The sequence below is a fragment of the Hipposideros armiger genome, unplaced genomic scaffold (genome assembly GCF_001890085.2).
Source record: "Hipposideros armiger isolate ML-2016 unplaced genomic scaffold, ASM189008v1 scaffold_368, whole genome shotgun sequence".
Classification (NCBI taxonomy): domain Eukaryota; kingdom Metazoa; phylum Chordata; class Mammalia; order Chiroptera; family Hipposideridae; genus Hipposideros; species Hipposideros armiger.
Window position 1 is genome coordinate 1469518 of NW_017731718.1, and position 20650 is coordinate 1490167.

Genomic DNA, 20650 nt, shown 5'->3' on the forward strand with positions numbered 1-20650 from the left:
ACATTTCCAAAGTCTCCTGCACAAACTGCCACAGATGATGACAGATAGATGTAAATCTCAGTATCCAGAAGAACAAAAATATGTTATATTATTAAAAACCATCTGTTAGTGAAATGATGCAAAATAATTTGAAATGGAGTAAGGGGAGAGGATGGAGTATCACTGAAGTAAGATTGACCAGGAGTCGATTATTGTAGAAACTGAATGATGGGAAAGAGTATACTTCTTTCTGCTTTTGTATATGTTTAAAATTTTCCATAATATAAAAATAAAACACCCCGGTTCGGATCCCACATATGAGGGCCAGTGACACTGCCCTCCACAGCTCAGATGCTGAACAACAGCTCAACCTGGAGCTGGGCTGCCATGAGTCGCCGGCGTCGGCGTAGGCTGCAGCCCCTGTGGCAGTGGGTTGCCATGGGCTACCGTGTGTAGCCAGCAGCCAGCGTGAGCGGCCAGCAGCTGCAGTGAGCAGCCGTCCAGAAGCCGGCGACTGATCTGCCTCGCCCGGGAAGAGCGCAATGATGGTGCCAACTTGGGCCAGTGAAGCAACGTCCTCCACAACTAGACTGAAAAACAAAACGACAGCAACTTGTCTGTTCCCCTTCCCCCAATTCCCCAGCACTCTTCCCATCCCCCCAACTCCCCAATTAAAAAAATAAATAAATAAAACATTTAAAAAAAATCTGTGAAGGCAGGGAAACCCAAAAAACCAAAAAGATCCCTGGGAAAGCCTTACCGACTAGCTAGCATAGAAATTCCAGGAGAGTAAAGTTCTTGCCGGTCTTGTTTACATATGTATCTCCAGGGCCTAGAGAAGTTCATAGCACACAGTAGGCTCTCAGTATATATTTGTTGAATGAATGAACACTGAAGAATAAAATCCATAACCTGGTGAGAGTCTGACAGCTCGTACTGAGTCAAGACTCCTGAGGTTCCTTTCATTTGTGATGCTACCTCTGACATCCCACTAACTATTGTAAGGATAAATACCTCAAGAAAACCACCCCAAGAGATAGCAAAGCAGATTCACAAACTCCATTTTGGAATTCCATGAGAAGTAGGTATTTACATGCTTACATGCATATGATCCCTTTAGAGCTTCTGTGATGTCATATAAGACTCTGCCATGTCATTTCATTTCACGGCTTTTTTTTTTTTCAACAAATATTTGTTATGGAGATGTTGCTGTCCTTCAAGCCAAGAATCTGAAGAAAACTGTATATACCTTGTCCTCCTCTTCACTCTTTTATTCTCTGGCTAATAGAAGTGAGAGGAGGAATAAATCTTTTGCAGAAGGTTCACCTCTACATTTTGTTCCTATTTCCTTAGTAGCCTTATGAAAAATTGTCTATTACAAAAGTAATGATGTAGAACCTTAATGAGAGCTTTTGCAAGTCAAGCCCATTCTTACTGAGGGCCAGAACTTGTACAGAGGAAAATGACAACACTGAAACAACAGACATCAGGCACAGTTAAACGCCCACATGAGACACTCTCTATAAAGTTTTAGTTACACTGTCCAATACAATAGCCACTAGCAAAGCATGGGTATTTGAGCCCTTGTAATGTGGCTTGTTTGAACTGAGATGTGCTATAAGTGTAAAATACACAGTGGATTTTAAAGTCTTAGTAACAACAACAAAAAAAGTCAAATATCTCAATAATTTTTATATTAATTGCATAGTGAAATGATGCTATTTTGGATAAATTTAGCTAAATAAAATATTATTTGTTTACTTTTTAAAAATGTGGCCACTAGAAAATTTTAAATTATATATGGGGCGAACATAGTTTTATTGGACAGTGCTTTTCTAAAAATGTAAGGACTTTTTCTCTCATGTGGAACAAAATAAAGAATTCAGTGTATTAATAGCACAACTCCTTAGTCTTACTCTGTACTGTTTTGGACCCCTTCTATGGAAGTACTGCTACATGGAGTCATACAGTCAATTATCAGTATAAATGGAGTGCCTAATAAAGAGTTAGTGATGGTTCCTCAAAATGTTTTCTTTTACCAGAAATATTTTGATCTTATTAAGAGGAAAATGATAGTATGTCCTCTGATTCCAGTTTACACCTTTAGCAATTGCTGAAGTGTTTCCTCTGTGGGAGGCCAGAGTTATGGAACAGTTGGTGATGAGGTTGAAAACATTGGTGGAGTCAGCCAGTGGCAAGGCTATTAAACAACCAGGCTAAATAATTAGAATATTACATTTCCACTAGCAATATTAAATTTATAAAACATCTTTTATTGCAGTAAAATATACATAACATAAAATTTACCATTTAAACCATTCTCAAGTGTATAGTTCAATGGCATTAAGTACATTCACATTGTTGTAAAATATCAACACGGCCCATCTCCAAAACCTTTTCATCATCCCACACTGAAACTTTTTTTTTTTTTAAGTTTGTAGCAGAGGATAGTTTTATTAGAGCAGCTGAAACTCTTTCTTCATTAAAAAATAACTCCCCATTCTTCCCTACCCCTTCCACTCCTGGCAACTTCTATCCTACCTTTTGTCTCTAGGAGTTTGGCTACTCTAGGTACCTCACATAAGTGTAATCATATAATATTTGTTCTTTTGTGTTTGGCTTATTTCACTTAAATTGCTTTAATCAACATCCTGGTTATTCAATAGCTAGATTCTAATTTGCATCCTATCCTATAAGCTATATTTTAAAACAAATGTTTAGCTTTTCTTACTTGATAATTTTTTCCACTTATTGCTTAAGGACACTTCACTCCAGCAAATTATAAACTCAGAGCTCTTAACGACAATTTAGTGTCTGCCATAAAGAAATTTTTATTGGTCTACTTATTCTGAGTGTCTTTATATTGTGAATTGTTTTCATTTGATTATAGTTTACGGGCACCAGACCTATCAAAAATTCCACCTAGCACCTTAATGGTAGTCAACAATAGCAAATAGAACAACTCGGGCAGGAAGCAAACTCAGTTGACCATACAGGAGAAGGGAAGTTCATTCATTTGGGCTGCTGATATGAAGGGTCTCTCTTTTCATTGTATGTGGTTTCCCGACCTGGCGCAGGATCACCTCTAAATGAAGATAATTAAAAACACACTTTCTTATCTTAGCGGGGAGGGAAAAGTCAGAGTTTTAGATGGTTGGAAACTATCTGAGAACTGTCAAGGTTATCTCATCTTTCACTTGGGGCATTAGCACTCTGCCAACAAGCCAAGTAATTCTGGACAAAACACGAATCCTCTGGAGGTCTCATTGGTAAGACCCGCTTGTGCTTCCCGAAGCTGTCCACATCACAGCACACACAGAACGTAGTACTGCAGGATACAGGTAAACGGGGAGCAGCACAGCGCAGCACACCTGCAACCAACCGGAGGCCCTGCGTCCCCGCACCCAGCAGTGTGGATGCTCTCAAGGAGCGCCCCGGCCCGCAGGTTCGTTCCAGCTGACGCGCCACGGCCAACTGTTACAGAGGATGCGCTGAGGCTCCCGCTGTTTCTGAAACCAGTCGTCTTTCCCTCCTTGTAAAACAAATAAAATCTTCATTCCTTAAGAGGATTAAAGCGTAAAAAAGGCGCAAAAAGCCGCAAGTCACGCAAAAACCGAACGACCGCACTGTTCTAGCGCGCTCTCCGCCGATCTTACGTCTCTTCCCAGCAGGCTCCAGGAGTCATCGCGAGACTTCATCAATTCTCGCGAGATTTATCGGCAGCCATCTTCTCGGGGGTGCTGGGAGCCGGGAAGACCCCCGGAATCATTCCCATTGAGCTGCCCTTCGTCTTGGCTTTCTCCACTTTTGCCTCTTCTGCGTTGCCAACAAGCACCTGGTCCCGAGGCTGACAGAAAGTCCGGGTCTAGGCTCGCGCCGCGCTCCCAGTCCAGAAAGATTCGGCGGGGTGGAGGGAAGGGGGAGGGCCCGGGCAAACCGTTGCTGCCTCATACCGGGCCGGGGTCCGGGGAGAGGAGCCCCTGGTACCCCTGGGACTTGCAGCCTGCGGCGGTCTCCGTGGAGGTGTTCACCTACTGGGGCTCGCGGGAGCCTACCACCGGCGCCTCCCACCGCGGCCCACGCGGACGGTGCGCGGAGGAGGGGGCGGGGGCAGCGGCGGCTGTAGCGGCCGCGACCTGGGCTGGCTGAGGCGTCTGACGGGCCTCGGGGCCGCTGTGGATGGTTTCTAAAATGATCATTGAAAACTTCGAGGCACTGAAGTCCTGGCTCAGCAAGACTCTCGAGCCCATGTGAGTATCCGGGGCTATCTCCTTGCAGGGATGGAAGTGGGGAACAGGCGGACACGCCGATCTGTGCAGTTTTCCCAGGTGTCTGCGGTGGAGGCCGAAGCGGTAAACGGAGGTCCCAGGGCTCTGTGTTTCCTCCTCTTCCACCCTCGCTCCCAGGTCTGGATACTCCTGAGACCCTGAGCTGACTTTTATCGCTGAGTTGGTCATTGAACCTACTGTGTGCTGTCTTGTTTTCCCGTTATATGTACACCGACCCCACGTACACACACACACTTACACACTTACCGGTATGTTTGCTGAGGGTCCCCATATCGGTTTCTTTTAGTGAATCCGAGCATAGTCTCCCGCCCACAGACGGTTTTACTTTGTTTATTTAGACAAAGTGAATGGCCCTTATTAGGGATTTGGAGGGTTCTAGCCTAAGCCACTTAACGTTTTACCTAAATACTATGCCTGAAAGAAAGGCCACGTCTCCCATGTGCTATCTGGCATATCGGCACCGCTCTTAACTGATTAAAGATGTAACAGGTGCTGAGGTGCTCAGTAAAATTCCCTTTTCCCACCTACACGTTCGTTCGCCTGGATAGGAGGAAGAAAATGTGGTCTATCCATATGGAATATTTAGCAGTTTTAAGTGGGATGCTATAGATGGACTGTGTGTGTGTGTGTGTGTGTGTGTGTGTGTGTGTGTGCGCGCGCGCGCGCGCGTGCGTGTGCCTGTGTTGGGGGAGGGGGTGGTGTTCAGAGTTCTGAGGTGGTTTAGACTGGTAAAATAAGGAGTGTTTTAAGGATTTATCTGGGACTACATCATAAAAATATATCATGCGCAAAGTGCTTTATCAGAATTGGTTGATTTGCAATAAGCAACTTAAAATGCAGTGGGGAAAATCCACTCATTTAATACATTTATTAAGCACCCGCTAGGTATTGTGGGAGGCTTTGGGGATAAGAGCTTTCAAATTCCAAAGTGGACAAGACATAATAAACATGCAAATAATATAACTTCAGGTAATTAGCAGTGACAGTTGTAATAATACAGGATTGTGTAAAAGAGTGATTAGAAGGCCTCAGAGGAGGTGACATTTGAGCAACACCTTAGGGGAAGAAGGAACCATCTGCGTGCAAGTCTGCAAAAAGAATGTTCTTTGCAGAAGGAACAGAAAGTGCAAAGGCCCTGTAGCAGAAATAATCGGTGTGTTCCAAGGCAAAAAAAGGCAGTTATGGCTACAAGGAAACTTGTGGTAAGGGAGAAAATGGAAAGACATGAAGTTGGAGAAGTAGGCAGGGGCCAAATCATGTAAGAGCTTCTAGGCCATGGTCTACAGCTAGGATTTTGTTTAAATTACAATCAGAAGACATTAGATGATTTAAAGCAGGCAAGGACTGATTTGATTTTGTTTTTACTCTGCCTGCTTCATGGAGATTAAGGGGGCAAGAATGGAAGCAAGGAGACCATTCTGAAGGGTATTGTAGGCAGAGATGTAGGTCGTTTGCATTAAAGTGATAGTGGAGACAGAACTAAATATATTTTATAAGTAGATCTGATAGAACTTCCTGATGGATTGCATGTGGGAGATGAGGGAAAGGGAACTCAAGGATGACAACAGAAGTTAGCCTAAGCAACTGGGTGGATGATGGTAAAGAAGGCTGGGAGAGAACAGGTTGAGGGAAGGAGGGTGGGATGTTGGTTTTGATCATTAAGTATAAGGTGTTCTACATCAAAGTGAGATGTCAAGTAGGTATTTGGGTATATGAGTTTGGAACTCAGGCCAGGACTAGAGAAATTTGGAACCATGCAGATAGTGTTTAAATTCATGGGATTATGGGAGCTTTACTAGGAAGAATGTGTAGATAGGGAAGAGAAGAGAGCCCTGGTCTGAGATAGGAAGAAAATTGGGACATATGTCACTAAAGAAATGTATGACAAAAGAGACAAGTTGTCAACTTGATGGGATGCTGCAGAATGGATGCAAAAGATGGAGGCAGAGAAGTGGCCCTTGGATCTGGCAAAGTAGAAATCATTGGTGGCCTTGGCAAAATAGTTTCACTGGAGTGGGGTGGTGTAGATAGAAGCCCTATTTCAGTAGTTTGGAAAGAGAGTGGACAGCACTGTATAGTGATTGAGGGCGAGAACTCTGCAGCCAGAATGGCTGGCTTTAAATTCTTCCGGTGCCACTTACCAGCTGTGTAATATTGGGTAAGTTACTTAATTTAGTGCCTCTGTTTCCTTATCTCTAAAATGGGGAAAGTAATGAATATGTATTAAAATCGTTGAACACTGTCTGCTTTGTAATTAGCATTCAATAAGTATTAGGTGAACAGAAAACTTAAAAATATTACGAGTCAAAACAGCATTTCTTTTTTGAGCCTTCAGTTTTTAAATTACTTATCAGCTTTACTACCATTTCCTTTTTTTCCACTAACTTAAAAGATTATAGCTACTTAGTGTGTATGCTTATTTTTCTTTAGTTTTAATAAAGTATATTCCAGGTTTTGTAGCCTATTCAGATGACTGTAGCACTGCAGTCATTACTGTTGGAATAAATAAGACACTACTAGTAGAGCCTGACAGTGGTAGAAATTGGGATTGGTCCTTTTACAACATACATTGTTGTGGTAAAATTGAGCCCTTATATCCAAGTTCCTGTCCTCTAATTGCATTTCAGGTGAATTCTTTTAGATAATGACTTTTAAAGCTGATTCCAATTACTTATGACCTGTGGTTTCTAACCTTGGTTTTGTGAAACTAAGATGTGTTGGTTATCTAAAGGGATCTATTTATCTATTTATTTATTTATTTATTTATTTATTTGCTTGCTTGCTTGAAAACTTTATAATTGCCAAATAGCACCTATTGGAGGGAGGAACATTTGAAACACCAAGGGTGGGATGTAACACATACTTGTATAGGACTTACCTAAAAAGTGGTTTTGGACTTGCCCCACATTTTGAATGTATTAATTCAGCAAACATTTATTGAGCACTTAATGTACTCTGCTAAGCAATGTGTTAGCTATTGGGAAAATAGTAGAAACCGATATGAAATGACCATCTTCATATTGTTTACCATTTAGCAGGGAATACAGATGTTGAACAAATAATTACAAGACTAGTGAGTGTAATGAAGTCGAGAATGTTATCAAAATATATGTCTGGGAGGTCAGGAAAGGCTGTCCCGTCATGATTACATTTGATCTCAGCCTTTTGCTGCGACAAAAGGATGGGAATGGAGAGCTGTAGGTTCTGAAGAACAGATTGGATGAAAGTCCTAAAAATGAAAGAAGAAAGGCATCTTGGAGAAACTGAAGGAAACTGAAAAAAAGCAAGGGGAAGAATAGCATTGGATAGCTGCAAAGAGAGGAGCCAGATCATGTAACTGTGTTGAGTCATGTTAAGGATTTTGAATGTCAGTGAAGGGTAGTAGGAAGCCAGTGAAGGGTTTTAGGGCAGGAGAGTTTTCAGGTTGACATGGGAAAAAAACAAAACAAAACATGATTGCAGTTTCAGCATGAAATAAAAGCTGATAGATCTGTCTTTTATTTGATTATAAGGTCTGTAGGTATATCATGGTTTTTGTGTGTGTGGTTTTTCGTAAATTATTGAAAATGTCGGTGTTAAAATTGTCATCTTGAAATACTTAAGATTGATGTTTTGTTCTTTCAAATATTTGCTTAGTCATACTTGCTAATAATAAAATTCGATATCGGTCTTTCCTGTAACATTCAGGTTTTTTGATGTGAAGTCCTCGACAAAAATTTAAGCTTTTTTTTTTTGATGTTCAATTATTCTGTTTTTGTTTTTTAAACAGAAAAGGTTTTCTATTATATTTTAAAACTTTATGAGTTTACACGCCAGTCAAGGTGGTAATTTAATAAAATCATGAACTGTTTTAGCTGAAGGAAAACCTCAAGATCTAATGAAACCCCTTAATTTTTCAGAATACAAAATTGAAAGGCAGATAGACTTAATCATGTGCCCAGATTTTATGATTTCAGCAGTGAAGAATGTCTAATTGTGTGTGCTGTGTAGTGCTCTGAAGGTAGTGTTGTATAATGAAAGGAAATTGAGTCTTGTGTCCACATAGACCAGTGTTCAAATCTTAGTTCTGCCATTAACTGAATAATCTAGGCTGATGAACCTCTCCTTTCCTTATTGGTATAATAGGGAGCATTATACTTGCTTCCTTCTGTAGTTGATTGTTTCCTTCTGTAGTTGAAAGGATTGAATGAGGCATATTTTTTAGAGCCTAGCCCTTCCCTCCTTCCTTAAATAACTGGCTGATTAAACACAGATAGGTTACGTTACTACTACTGCTGCTGTTCATATTATCACTACAGTTGCTGCTGCCACTATCACCTAACATTTGTATGCATTCTTAAAAGCTTTGGATTACTTCCAAATTCTATGAGGTAAGCACTGTTACCTCTATTTTGCAAGTGATGACACTGAGGCACTAAGGCACAAAGTTAAGATACTTGCCCAGAGTTAACACAGTTAACTATAGCATGTGACTAAACAGTGATTTAAACTCATGCTTTTTGACTCTGGAGTCATGTTTTTAATTTACTACTATACAATGCAGTGTGTTCTTTCCTATTACTTTATACACTTTTTTACTATTAACATTTTCATAGTAGTTGGTGTTATTTTAAAGGAGCAAAATTCTAAAGCATCATTATCATCATTGTTTTAGAGTGTAAGAAAGAAACCTCTTTGGGTTTTTGTAGTTTTTCCCTGTTCACCCACACCTTTCTCACCACGTTAAAATTTATTTTTGTTCCTGTTTTACAGGAAGAACTGAAAGGTGATCTTGTTACTCCTGAACTTTACTCCTGTGTCTCTCCTTTGATCTTTCCCTTTCTACAGACTCCTTTGGGCATATATAGAAAGTCAGTCTTCCATTTCTTAAGGTAGAAAAACTCAGCAATAATAGTAGCTAAAAATAAATCATACTTTTCTCCTTTCATGCTAGCTTTCTTTTCCTTTCACTGGTAAATCTTGAATAGTAGTCAGTCTTTAATTTTTCACTCATTTGCCCCCAACCATTTACTTCTTAATGCTTTACAATATATTAATAGTTTTTTTCTGCTTATATTCAACCAAAATTGCTTACCTCAGTGATTTATTTGTACTAAATGTAAAGATTTTATATAAATATTCTTTGACCTATGTGTATAATATTGGACAATGTTGATGCTGCCTTCTTTTTTGTTTATTTAAACTTCTGAGGTCTTAAATTCCCTAATATGTACTTTGGTTCTTGTCAAATCAGTCCTATTCCCGTTGGTTCTTTTTCTTGCCTTTCAATTGTATTTTGCAAGCTGTTTCCATAACTTTTTCACAACCATTTCCACTCCTGACATCTCATCTACCTTCATTCCCATGGATGGTTTTTATTATAATCCATGCCAGTAGTTTGTAAAAACTTTTTTGTGTGTGTATTGTAGATTCTTAGAAAGTTTGATGAAAGACTTCCTTTTTTGGATGTTGTATATACTACATACACATTTGCATTGAATTTCAGACCTTTTCCAAGAAAACCTCTATGCGTTTATTTTTCACATATGCATGTTTGACTTAACTGCATTTCAAAGCCTTAAAAGCTTTCACCTACAATTGCTAGCTGTGTATCCACCTGGTTCTCTTATCTGAACTTCAAACTATGTTTCTGAAAATAAATGTTCTCTCAATTCACTTATTTCTATTTCATTTCTCTTAATGATTCAGGTGTCAACGTAAGAAGTATCCAAACCTGTAGAGAATTTTTATTTTTAGGAGAGTTTAGTTGATCCAACTTGATGGCACTGCCCGGAAGCAAGATCTCAAATGCTCCTGCAAATGACAGTTTTGTAGTTTCTTTTGTGCATTTGGAATTAGGGAGGGAACATAAGGAAGATTAATGGCGGAAGGAGAAAGCAAGTACTACAGGACAGTTAAGATTATGTGCTCTCTTGAGGGTGGTTTTCCAAGAGCCTGGAAAAGAGGATCGATCACTTCTGGTATTTTAAAGGTGTGTTAACCTAGATGCACAAGAACAATGAATAGGACTTACTTAAAAGCCTTTTACTTAATAAGTTATAAGCCAGGGCCATGACTACCCACTATGACATGCCCAGTTAGGAGTTTATGGTCAGATCATCCTGTGAGGTTACTTTCCATCACTGGGCTTGTCAGTTTTATTTCAGAATTCCCTTTTCATCCATGATTACCCCTTTTGGTCATAAATCAATCTGAAGGATGCATTGATGACCAACCTTTTGGTCAGATAATGGTCTGTCAGCACTAGGAAAGCTCATTTCTAGGAAAACTCAGTATCGATGTCGCCTTGTTGAATCAGTGGATCATTGGCAATGGGGCAGTTCTGGAACCATGGGATGTGAGTTGAGGCCAAATTTTCCCAAAAGAGAAGGGCAGATAAATAAATGGAAGGCAGTCAGGTCTTATGGCCTTCATTGCAAAAAACACTCTGGATCACTTCTATCCTTTGAACTATCATGATCCAAGTTTTTGCCATATGTTTTATTTTTCTGTAATTTGCATCTAGTATAACATTTACATAAACCATAAAAAGTATTAAACGTTATCTTACAAGTATACATCTTTAGTAATCATAAATAGCTGGACAGTGTAAAAAAAACCTAAAGAATAAGCATAACTTATGGCTAATATTATTAGCTGGCAAGTAAAGACAAACAAAATGGTTTCTGAATTCAACATCAATCTGTAGGTATTACATACTTTGTCAGTGTCTTGGAATAGCTATGTGCCTCTGATAACAGTAACTTCTCATCCTAGAGGAGTTGTGATGCCTGTTATAGGAGGAGGTGAGTACTGAGACTGGGTAGATGTCCCTTCACAGTTGGGCGCCTAATGTCACTTCCAATGAGATTGGAGAGAGTCTTTTATTTGATGTCCTTTCTCATGAATGAAATTTCCAGGTGGCAATCAGTGATCTTTAAAGTGTTTTTCTCCTGGGAGCTCACTGTGAAAGGAAGCGGTTACCAATTTTGCATTTTCTTGAAGTGACTTTATCAAACCTTGGCCATAGTGCAAGATGTCTCCTTTTAATATTGTCATCTCATAACTTCCTTCATTTAAGTCCAGCTTAAATGCACTATAATGCATGAAGGAATGTAAAAACTGAAAACGGGGGTTTGCCAGACTGCCTGGAAGAACCAAGCGGCTGTCTTGGGTTTTCCATAGTCCCAACTATTCATTTAATTTATAACCATTGTTTACCCATACAGTGTCCCCCTTCTCCCCCAATATTTTTCATTACTTATTTTATAAAGCTTCCCATGCAATTCAACATAAAAAAAAAAAACCCCAAAAAACAAGCCTGATTAGTTTAAAAGTTATTTTGTAAGGAGAGAACAAATCTTTTGAGGTGTTCCAGGGCCCTTCTGGAACACAGCAAAGTTATTCCTACATGTACTGAGATTTTAACCCTTAAAACTTCAATTTCTAGTAAAAACTAAGAAGTCAAATTTATGGAGACATTTTGTAACCTCTAGAATCATATTTCACAGACATTAAAGTAATTTATTAACATGGACTTATTTTTGTAAAATGCTGGTAAAGTATTTAATATCAGTAACTCAAAAGACATGTCTGTTTTACTTAAGCCAAGAAACTTAAACTTTTATTTACTGTGGATTAACCTTTTATCCTGGGAACTTGAAAAGCATTTGCGTTAGTTTCTGTATTTCTGAGAATTTTAGAATACCCAGTCCTTACTAATACATGCCTTTAAATTAATTTTCATAATGCCATCCAGAGGTAGAAAGTTATCTCACATTTACAACATAACATATGTAGACACACATACAGACAAATGCAAGCAGAAACCTTTCAGCATAAGAAAAACTGACGAGTGTATAAAAGAACAGTTGGATCCAAATTTTGTTTTGGAGGCATTTACAATTTATGTCTATCCTTGACAAGTCCAGTTCCAAATGACATTCTCCCTTTTAAAATAAGGTCAACTGTTTTTAACACCTCAAAGAATTGGGTTGCCCCTAAACAATATCATAAATTGATCCATTTATCTATTATACAGCCTATATTTTAAGCTTTGAGAGACCAATTAAGTATGCTTTCCATTCATTCTGTCTAATTTTATAGCTGGCTTTTTTCTAATTGTGTGTGAAAGGATTAACTTAGAAGTATGGGAGGATCCTTATCTTAGCCATCTTAGTATTAAGGGGAGGCTGGCTGTGGGGGTTGTTGACCTTGGAGGCATGATTTCCCATGTTAATTTTACGATCTGTAGAATCTGAATAAACTGGGGAAAACCACCCTTTATATGCACATCTCCAAATGAGCCAAATGCAGTGGATATCTCTATAGGACTGCTTTTTGTTCTAGAAGAAATTTATCCTCAGGCAACTCTTCAAAGGTTCTTAGTCACCTAAGAATATCCAAGCAAGGACCAGCGAGAGCTTACCAGACTGCCCAAACTGCAATGCCTTCCAAAGGCACAGGCCCCTCTCTCAGAGTGAACCCATTTCAGGGTGCCCTGCATTCCTTAAAGAAACGCGAACTCCAGGCTCCCGCTGGCTTTGCATGTTCAGTTTCTTATTTAACTAGCAGAGATTTTGTTTAGACTCTCAGTAAACAATCCAATTAAAAAACTGAAATTAAAAGCAGCCACTCATTTTTTTTCTCCTTTCCCTGGGTTATCTCAACCCTTATCCACCACGAGTATTTTCTAAGGACAGCTCAAATAAAGTCAGGACCTGCTATTTAAAGCAAGGAAGTCTGGGATTCCGAGAGAAAACTTACCCAAGTTCACCCAGTGCAAAGTGGGAGCTGGTCAGACACACTAGGCTCTTGCTGGTACTTAGCATCAGGTCCAGGTCTGTGTCTGCAAGGTGGCTCTTGGGTTTCTTTGGAATCCTTCCGACCGTGCCAGGTAAATGTTGATGTAAGAAGCGTCCAATTTTTGTGAGTTTATTTGAGCCCACACTGACATGTACTGCGAAGCAAGATCTCAAATGCTCCTGAGAACAGTTTTGCAGTTTCTTTTCTACATTTGGAATTAGGGAGGAAACATAAGGAAGGTTACATAAAGGTAGGCAAAAACAAGGCATAGGATGGTTAATAAGATTATGTGCTCCCTTTAGGGTGGTTACACCTTCCAGGGGTCTGGAAAAGAGGATTGCTGCTGGCATTTTAGAGGTGTATTAACCTAAATGAGCAATGGACAGGGCTCACTAAAAAACCTTCTACTAAAGAAGATATATGCCTGGGGTGTGACTATCCATCATGACCTGCCCAGTTAGGAATTTATGACCAGATCATCCTGTGAGGTTACTTTTCTGTTACTGGACTTATCAGTTTTATTATAGAACCCCGTTTTTGTCCATGCGTGCTTGATATTTTATTTTTTGACTTCTCTCTTTATTTATTTTTCCCCATTCAGTTAATCATTGGATTCTGTCTTTCTTAATTCTTAGGACACTGCTCAGTAGGGGTCCCCATACTTTTTATCTAAACCATTGCAGTTGTTTTCCTAACAAACCTTCCTATCTCTAGTCCTTTGTCCCAGTTCGATCATGAATGCCCAACCTTGTTTATATCCTACTGTTTGATCAAAACCTGTAGCACTCCTAAATAAATTGCATACTTTTCCACTTGGCTTTCAGAACTCTAATCTGCTTTAAATTATCTTTCCATCTTATATCTTCCTATTTTTTACATGAGTCTTAATTTCAGCAAAGCTGAACTTTTCATTGTGATTCTGCATCATGTTGTTTCTACTGTTCCTTTTCTTTCAACTTCTAAGTTGTAGATAGCATATGATCACTCAATGAATGCTAACATTGTGTGAGCAAGATTCTGTTATCCCAGTTTTAAAGATGAGGAAATTGAGTTTTAGGAAGATTAAGTAATACACTTCATAGCTAATAAATGATGGAGACAGGATTCAAAACAAGACATTTCTTTTGCTCGGGCTGTACTCGAACTGCTGTTGCTCGAAGTTCAAACTCTTGAGCGAGCTCTTAACCAACTGAGCCACTCGGCCGGCCCAAAAACAAGACATTTCGATTTCAGAGCCGCCTTGTGCATTATGATGTCTTGCCTGTCTCCATTTCCTTTATATATTGAACTCAAAGGTCAAGTTTGATTCCAGTTCTTCCAGAAAGCTGTTTATGATAAATCCAGCTAAAAGCGAAGGGAAGAGCCATATGACATATACCATATTTTACCTGGAATTTTATTTCAGAGAAGCAGATATGTGAGCAAATGGAAGGTTTACTAATCTCTAGGTCTATTTCTCTTTTTTATTTTATAACACCTTCAGATTAGCTAGAGTTTAAGTGCTTTTTTCTAGGGGGAAAGAACATTGAAGAGTATTAACATTTGCTCATTAATGTATTGTTGGATGCTGCTGTGTTCACAATTGCTGACTTCCATGGGGTTGCACATAAAAGAAATGTATGGTAATCCTAATCTGATGAATATTACAGCTGGTAGAAGAGTTTTTCTGTAATTAATTATTGGCAAAATTATTTTTCATTATCCTCTTCACCCCCTTAAAGTTTGTTGAGTTGATGTTCATTGCCACATTTCACTGCTGCAGCCTTACTTGGCTTTTCCATCTAAGAGCTGAGCAGTGAAAATGAATTTAGCATTTTCTGTGTTTTAGCACTTCATTATCTGTGCCTTACAGTACTTCTCAAATAAAATTATTTTATATGTATAAACCAAGAGAAAGGAATAGTATTATGAGAAAAATGGAAAATAAGATATTCTGTTTGATGTGTACACATTGAGCATGACTAAGTCAAACGTGAGCTATTGTAAATGGCTTTTAGGAATTTTTTTTCTTCCTCCTTCTTTCTTTTGTTGTTTTTTAAGATTTTATTGGGGGATTGGGGAAGGGGAGCAGTGTTGGGGAAGGGGAACAGCCAAGTTGTTGTCCTTCAGTCTTAGTTGTGGAGGGCGCAGCTAGCTCAGCTCCAAGTCCAGTCGCCATTCGGCCGCCTGTCGGCAGCACGTGGCCACTCAGCTCAAGGTACTGTGTTCAGTCTTAGTTGTGGGTGGGCATAGCCCGCCATCCCATGCGGGAGTTGAACAGGCAACCTTGTTGTCAGAAGCACGTGCTCTCACCAGCTGAGCCATCCTGCCAGCTCGGGCACAGCTCACTGGCCCATTTGGGAATCAAACCAGTGACCCTGTTGCTCAGAGCTTGTGCTCTTTACCAACTGAGCCACTTGGCCGGCCCCTCCTGCTTCCTTAGTCCCAGAGAATAAAAGAAAAGAGAAATGGGTGGTTGGTAAACCCTTTCTACCATACTTACTCACTAACCTCCCCCCACCCCCACTACCTTATTTCTGTGGAAAAATTCTTTTCAGTCCACTTCTGGAACAGGTAAAAGTTATTTTTAACTTGAAGTCATATTTACTATTCTGTGGGTTTATGAAATGAAGGAATACATTTGAGATCTGTTAACTCACTGATTCTTCCTGAGGTATTTTACCAACATACAACCAAATATTTTTATGTATTCTTCTTTATCCTTTTATACATAATTGGTATCAGGCTCCCCCCCCCCNTTCTTTATCCTTTTATACATAATTGGTATCAGGCCCCCCCCCCCCTTTTTTTTTTTTTTTGGTAAGGCTGCCTAGTATTTTAGTGTAATGGATATACCATAATTATTTAACTGTTCTTTATTGATGAATTGGACAAATAGTAGTAGGGTGTATATCTTGACCACACATAATTAACATACACAGATAAGTTGGATATGTTTTGACGTGTTATATACACCTGTGTAATCACCATATAAAACAAAATCTGGAACATTCTCTGGAATGTTCTCTTGCGCCCCTTTCTAGGTTTTAGTTTCCTTCCCCAACAAAGGAAACCACATTCTAACTTTGGCATTTATGTATATGGCTGCTATAAATATTCTTATTTACTCTTTGTGGAAATATTTTCTCTCTTGTAGGTGAACATCTAGAAAAGTAATTGCTGGGTCATAGGGTCGATGTATTTACTTTATTGAATTGACAGTTTAATTCTTTTTATGGTTTTAATTTGGCATTTTCTTGATGACTAATGCTGTTGAGGACCTTTTTGTGTGCTTATTGACTATAATATTTTCTTTGTAAAGTGTCTCTAAGTCTTGCTTATTTTCAAAATTGGGCGGTCTTTTAATGATGATTTGTAATATATGTACTGTAAGTATTTTTTCCCCACTGTATGGCTTGTATATAATGATGTCTTTTTGTGAGCAGAAATTTTTAATTTTTTTAAGTCCAATTTATTTTTCTTTTATGGATAGTGCTTTCATGTCCAAGAAACTTTTGTCTCCTCCAAGATCATGAAAATATTCTATGTTCTAGAAATGTTTTGCCTCTGAGTTTTATGTTTAAGTCTTATTTGTCATCTCAAATGAATTTTTTAAAAAACGTGTATGGAATGACATAGGGCTAATGGTTCTTTATTTCCTTTAATATGGATGTTATCAATTTTTCCAGAAAATACTTACAATACTTTATTTTCCCCATTGGATGACTTTGCATCTTAGTTGACAATCAGTTGACTGGATATGTGTGAGTCTGTTTCTGGATTCTGTGTCGGTACAGTGATATTTGTTTATTCTGATGATTATACTACATTGTCTAGAGCTAACTAATTTTATAGTAAGTATTGAAATCAGTTTATGTAAGTTCTCCAAGTTTGTCATTTTTAAAGACTGTGTTGGTTAGGCAAAATTCTTGCATTTCTCTCTAAAGGTGAGGATCACCCTGTCAATTTCTACAAGAAAGCCTGTGTGATTGTTGATAGGGATTTTGTTGAACGAAGAAATCAGTTTTAGAAGGAAGAATATCTTTGTATTTATTTTTTCATTCCAGTAATGTGGTATCTCTCTCCATTTATATAAGTCTTATTTCATTTCTGCTAGCAGTGTTTGTAATTTTCTGTGTGACGGCCTAAAATCTTTTGTTAGGTTTTTTTTCTTGAATATGTGTTGTTTTATAAGAGTATTTTAAAATTTAATTTTCCAATGTTTGTTGTTTAGTGTATAGAAATAAAATTGATGTTTGCATATTGACCTTGTATTCTGCAACTTTACTAAGTACACTTATTAATTCTAGTAGTTATTGTATAGATTCTTTGATGTTTTCTTGTACCAGTCATGTCATTTCTGAATAATGATAGTTTTACTTTAGTGATTTTTTTTTACTTAAAAAAAAATTTTTTTTATGCCTTCATTTCTTATTACACTGGCTGGGAACTACAGTACAAGTTAAATCAAAGTGGTAAGAGTGGACATCCTTGTCTTGTTCCCAGTCTTACAAGAATAATGTTTCAGTATTATATGATTTTTTTATAACTGTCTTTTACCAGGTTGAAAAAATTCCCTTGTATTCTTTTTTTTTAAGATTTTTATTGGGGAATTGGGCGGATGGGAACAGCTCTGGGGAATTGGGGGAAGGAGAACAGACAAGTTGCTGTTGTTTTGTTCTTCTGTCTAGTTGTGGAGGACGTTGCTTTACTGGCCCAAGTTGGCACCATCATTGCGCTCTTCCCGGGCGAGGCAGATCAGTCACCGGCTTCTGGACGGCCGCTCACACTGGCTGCTGGCTACACACGGTAGCCCATGGCAACCCGATGCAGCAGGGGGCTGCAGCCTACACCGTCGTCGGCGATTCATGGGCCGCCCAGCTCCAGGTTGAGCTGTTGTTCAGCATCTTAGCTGTAGAGGGCAGTGTCACTGGCCCTCATATGTGGGATCCGAACCGGCCCCTTTGGTGTCCCAAGCCAGTTCTTAACCATCGCGCCACTTGGCCGGCCCCCCTTGTATTCTTAATTTGCTGAGTGTTTTTGTCATTAAAGGGTGTTGAATTTGTCAAATTATTTTTCTACATTTATTAAAGTGAGCATAGGGGCTTTCTCTCTTTTTCTGTTAATACTTTATATTATATGGATTGGTTTTCAAGTGTTAAGCCATCCTTGGATTCCTGAGATTAATCCTGCTTGGTCATGACATTTTGTCCTTTTTATAAATATTGCTGGATTTGGTTTGCTAATATTTTGTTAGGAATTCTTGCTTCTGTTTATGAGGATTATCTGTGTTTTTCTTTTCTTGTATTGTCTTTGTCTAGTTTTGGAATTAAGGTTATGATGACCTTATTAAAACAAGTGGGGAAATACTCTGTTCTTTTTTCTGAAAAACTTTATTTAGGATTAGTATTATTTTTTCCTTAAAATGATTGATAAACTTCACTGATGAAACCAACTGGGATTGAAGGTTTCATTGTGTGGTGGGTTTTTGATTACAAAATCAGGTTCTTTAATAGGTATAGCGCTATCTAGATATTCTGTTTCCTGTGTCACTTTTGGCAGTTTATGTTTTTCAAGGATTTTTCTCATAAATTACCAAATTTATTAACATAAAATTTGCATTGTTGCCTTATTATTCATGTAATGTCTATAGGCTCTATTGTGCTCCCCCTCCCCTTTTAAAAATTATATCAGATGTTGGTAATTTTACCCTTTTATTTTTTTTATTTTTTTATTTTTTTATTTTTAAAGATTTTTTATTGGGGAATTGGGGGGATGGGAACAGTGCTGGGGAATTGGGGGAAGGGGAACAGACAAGTTGCTGTCATTTTGTTCTTCAATCTAGTTGTGGAGGACGTTGCTTCACTTGCCCAAGTTGGCACCATCATTGCGCTCTTCCCTGGCGAGGCAGATCAGTCGCCGGCTTCTGGACGGCCGCTCACGCTGGCTGCTGGCCGCTCACGCTGGCTGCTGGCTACACACAGTAGCCCATGGCAACCCACTGCCACAGGGACTGCAGCCTACGCCATCGCCAGCGACTCATGGCAGCCCAGCTCCAGGTTGAGCTGTTGTTCAGCATCTTAGCTGTAGAGGGCAGTGTTCACTGGCCCTCATATGTGGGATCCGAACCGGGGCCCTCTGACATCCCAAGCGAGTTCTTAACCATCGCGCCACTCGGCCGGCCCTACTCTTTTATTTTTTTGACCAGTTTTGCTAGTAGTGTGATTTTGTTCATCTTTTCCAAGAACAGTGTTAGTAGCTTTGTTGATTTTTTTTCCCTCCTGTTTTCTATTTCAATACTTTTCCTTTTTCCTTTTTTTCTGTCTACTTTTATTTAATTTGGTGGCTTATCTTCCTCTTTGTTAAGGTGGAACTTAGATCATTGGTTTTATACCTTTCTTTCAGCTGTTTTATGATGTTCAATCCCTGCTGTCCTCTTTTGATTCTGGCGAGAAATCAGCTGTCATTTGAGCCTTTGTTTTCCTGTATGTAACATATGTCTTTTTCTCTCTTTGACTACTTTTTAGATTTGATTCTTTTTATTTAACCAGCAGTTTGACTATGATATGTTTAGGGTCGTTTGTATGTAGGGGAGTGTACACATGAATGTGCTTTATCTTGCTTGGTGTTGCCAGTTTGGATCTTTGTTTTGATGTCTCATCAGTTTTCGGAAGGCCTTGGTATTATGTCTTCAGACATTTTTTTTCTGCCTCATTTTTCTTCTTTTTCTGAGACTTTAGCTACTTGTATGTTAGATTGTGTGATCTGTCCCATATATCTCAGATATGTTTTTAAAAATTACTTCTGTCCCTTTGCTTTTGGTTTTGATATTTTCTGTTTTCCTGTCTTCAAGTTTATTGTTGTTGTTTTTTTCTCTCTCTCTATGGAATCCAGTCTGCTGAAGCAGAATTCTTTATTTCTGATATCATATTTTTCATTTCTAGGTTTTTCCATTTGACTCTTTGTAATAGTTTGTGTATTAGCTGAAATTGCCTATTTCCTTATGCATATTGTCCACATGCTTTAATACATTCTTTAGCATTTTTATCATAGTTATTTAAAAGTCTGTCAAATAATTCTATAATCTGGACCATCTTTGGGTATGCTTCCATTGGCTGTTTCTTCTCATATGGATCACTTTTTTCTTCTATTTTGTGTTCCTTGTTATTTGATCTTATAGTGAACATTTTGTGTAAAAGAACATTGAGGTGGAGACAAAAGTAAGTAAATTTATCTTCATTAAGGGGCATGCTCTTTCTTTTGTTATGCCTCTACAGTGGAAGCTGAGTCAGTTGCTCTGTAGTTGACCTGGTTCTGGGCTTTGTAAAAACTTTACTTTGATTCAGTTCACCATTGGCTTCTAATGTTTTGAGGGCAGGATCAGGATTTTCCCTATCGTGGGGCCTGGAATCTGAGCAATAACAAGATTCTGCATACCTGCCTGCACTTGACCTCCTGGCTCCCAGCTTGATGAATGATCATTTCTTGCTTCACAGCCCTGTTTTTTCAGTTGGTGATATCTCTTTGTTCTGAGGAGATCTCTTTAGTCTCACCTCCAGCTTTCATTACTTTTGTAGCTATTTTTCAGCATTGTTGTTTTGTTGTTCCTTCACTTGTCT

The 20650-nt window shown here is 38.8% G+C and overlaps 1 protein-coding gene across 14 annotated transcripts in view; it reads left to right on the forward strand.

Moving 5' to 3' along the window:
• Positions 1-2327: 2327 nt before the first annotated feature.
• Positions 2328-20650, forward strand: part of RBM26 (RNA binding motif protein 26) — a 91623-nt gene continuing 73300 nt past the window's right edge. For 9 of the 14 annotated variants that reach the window (XM_019662156.1, XM_019662159.1, XM_019662157.1 and 6 more), the window contains exon 1: positions 2329-4229. In XM_019662156.1, the coding sequence (XP_019517701.1) occupies positions 4159-4229 (71 nt within the window). In that variant the 5' untranslated portion in view covers positions 2329-4158. Of the gene's footprint in view, positions 4230-20650 lie in introns of all 14 variants that reach the window. The other 5 variants (XM_019662162.1, XM_019662163.1, XM_019662165.1 and 2 more) reach the window with 2 other exon arrangements.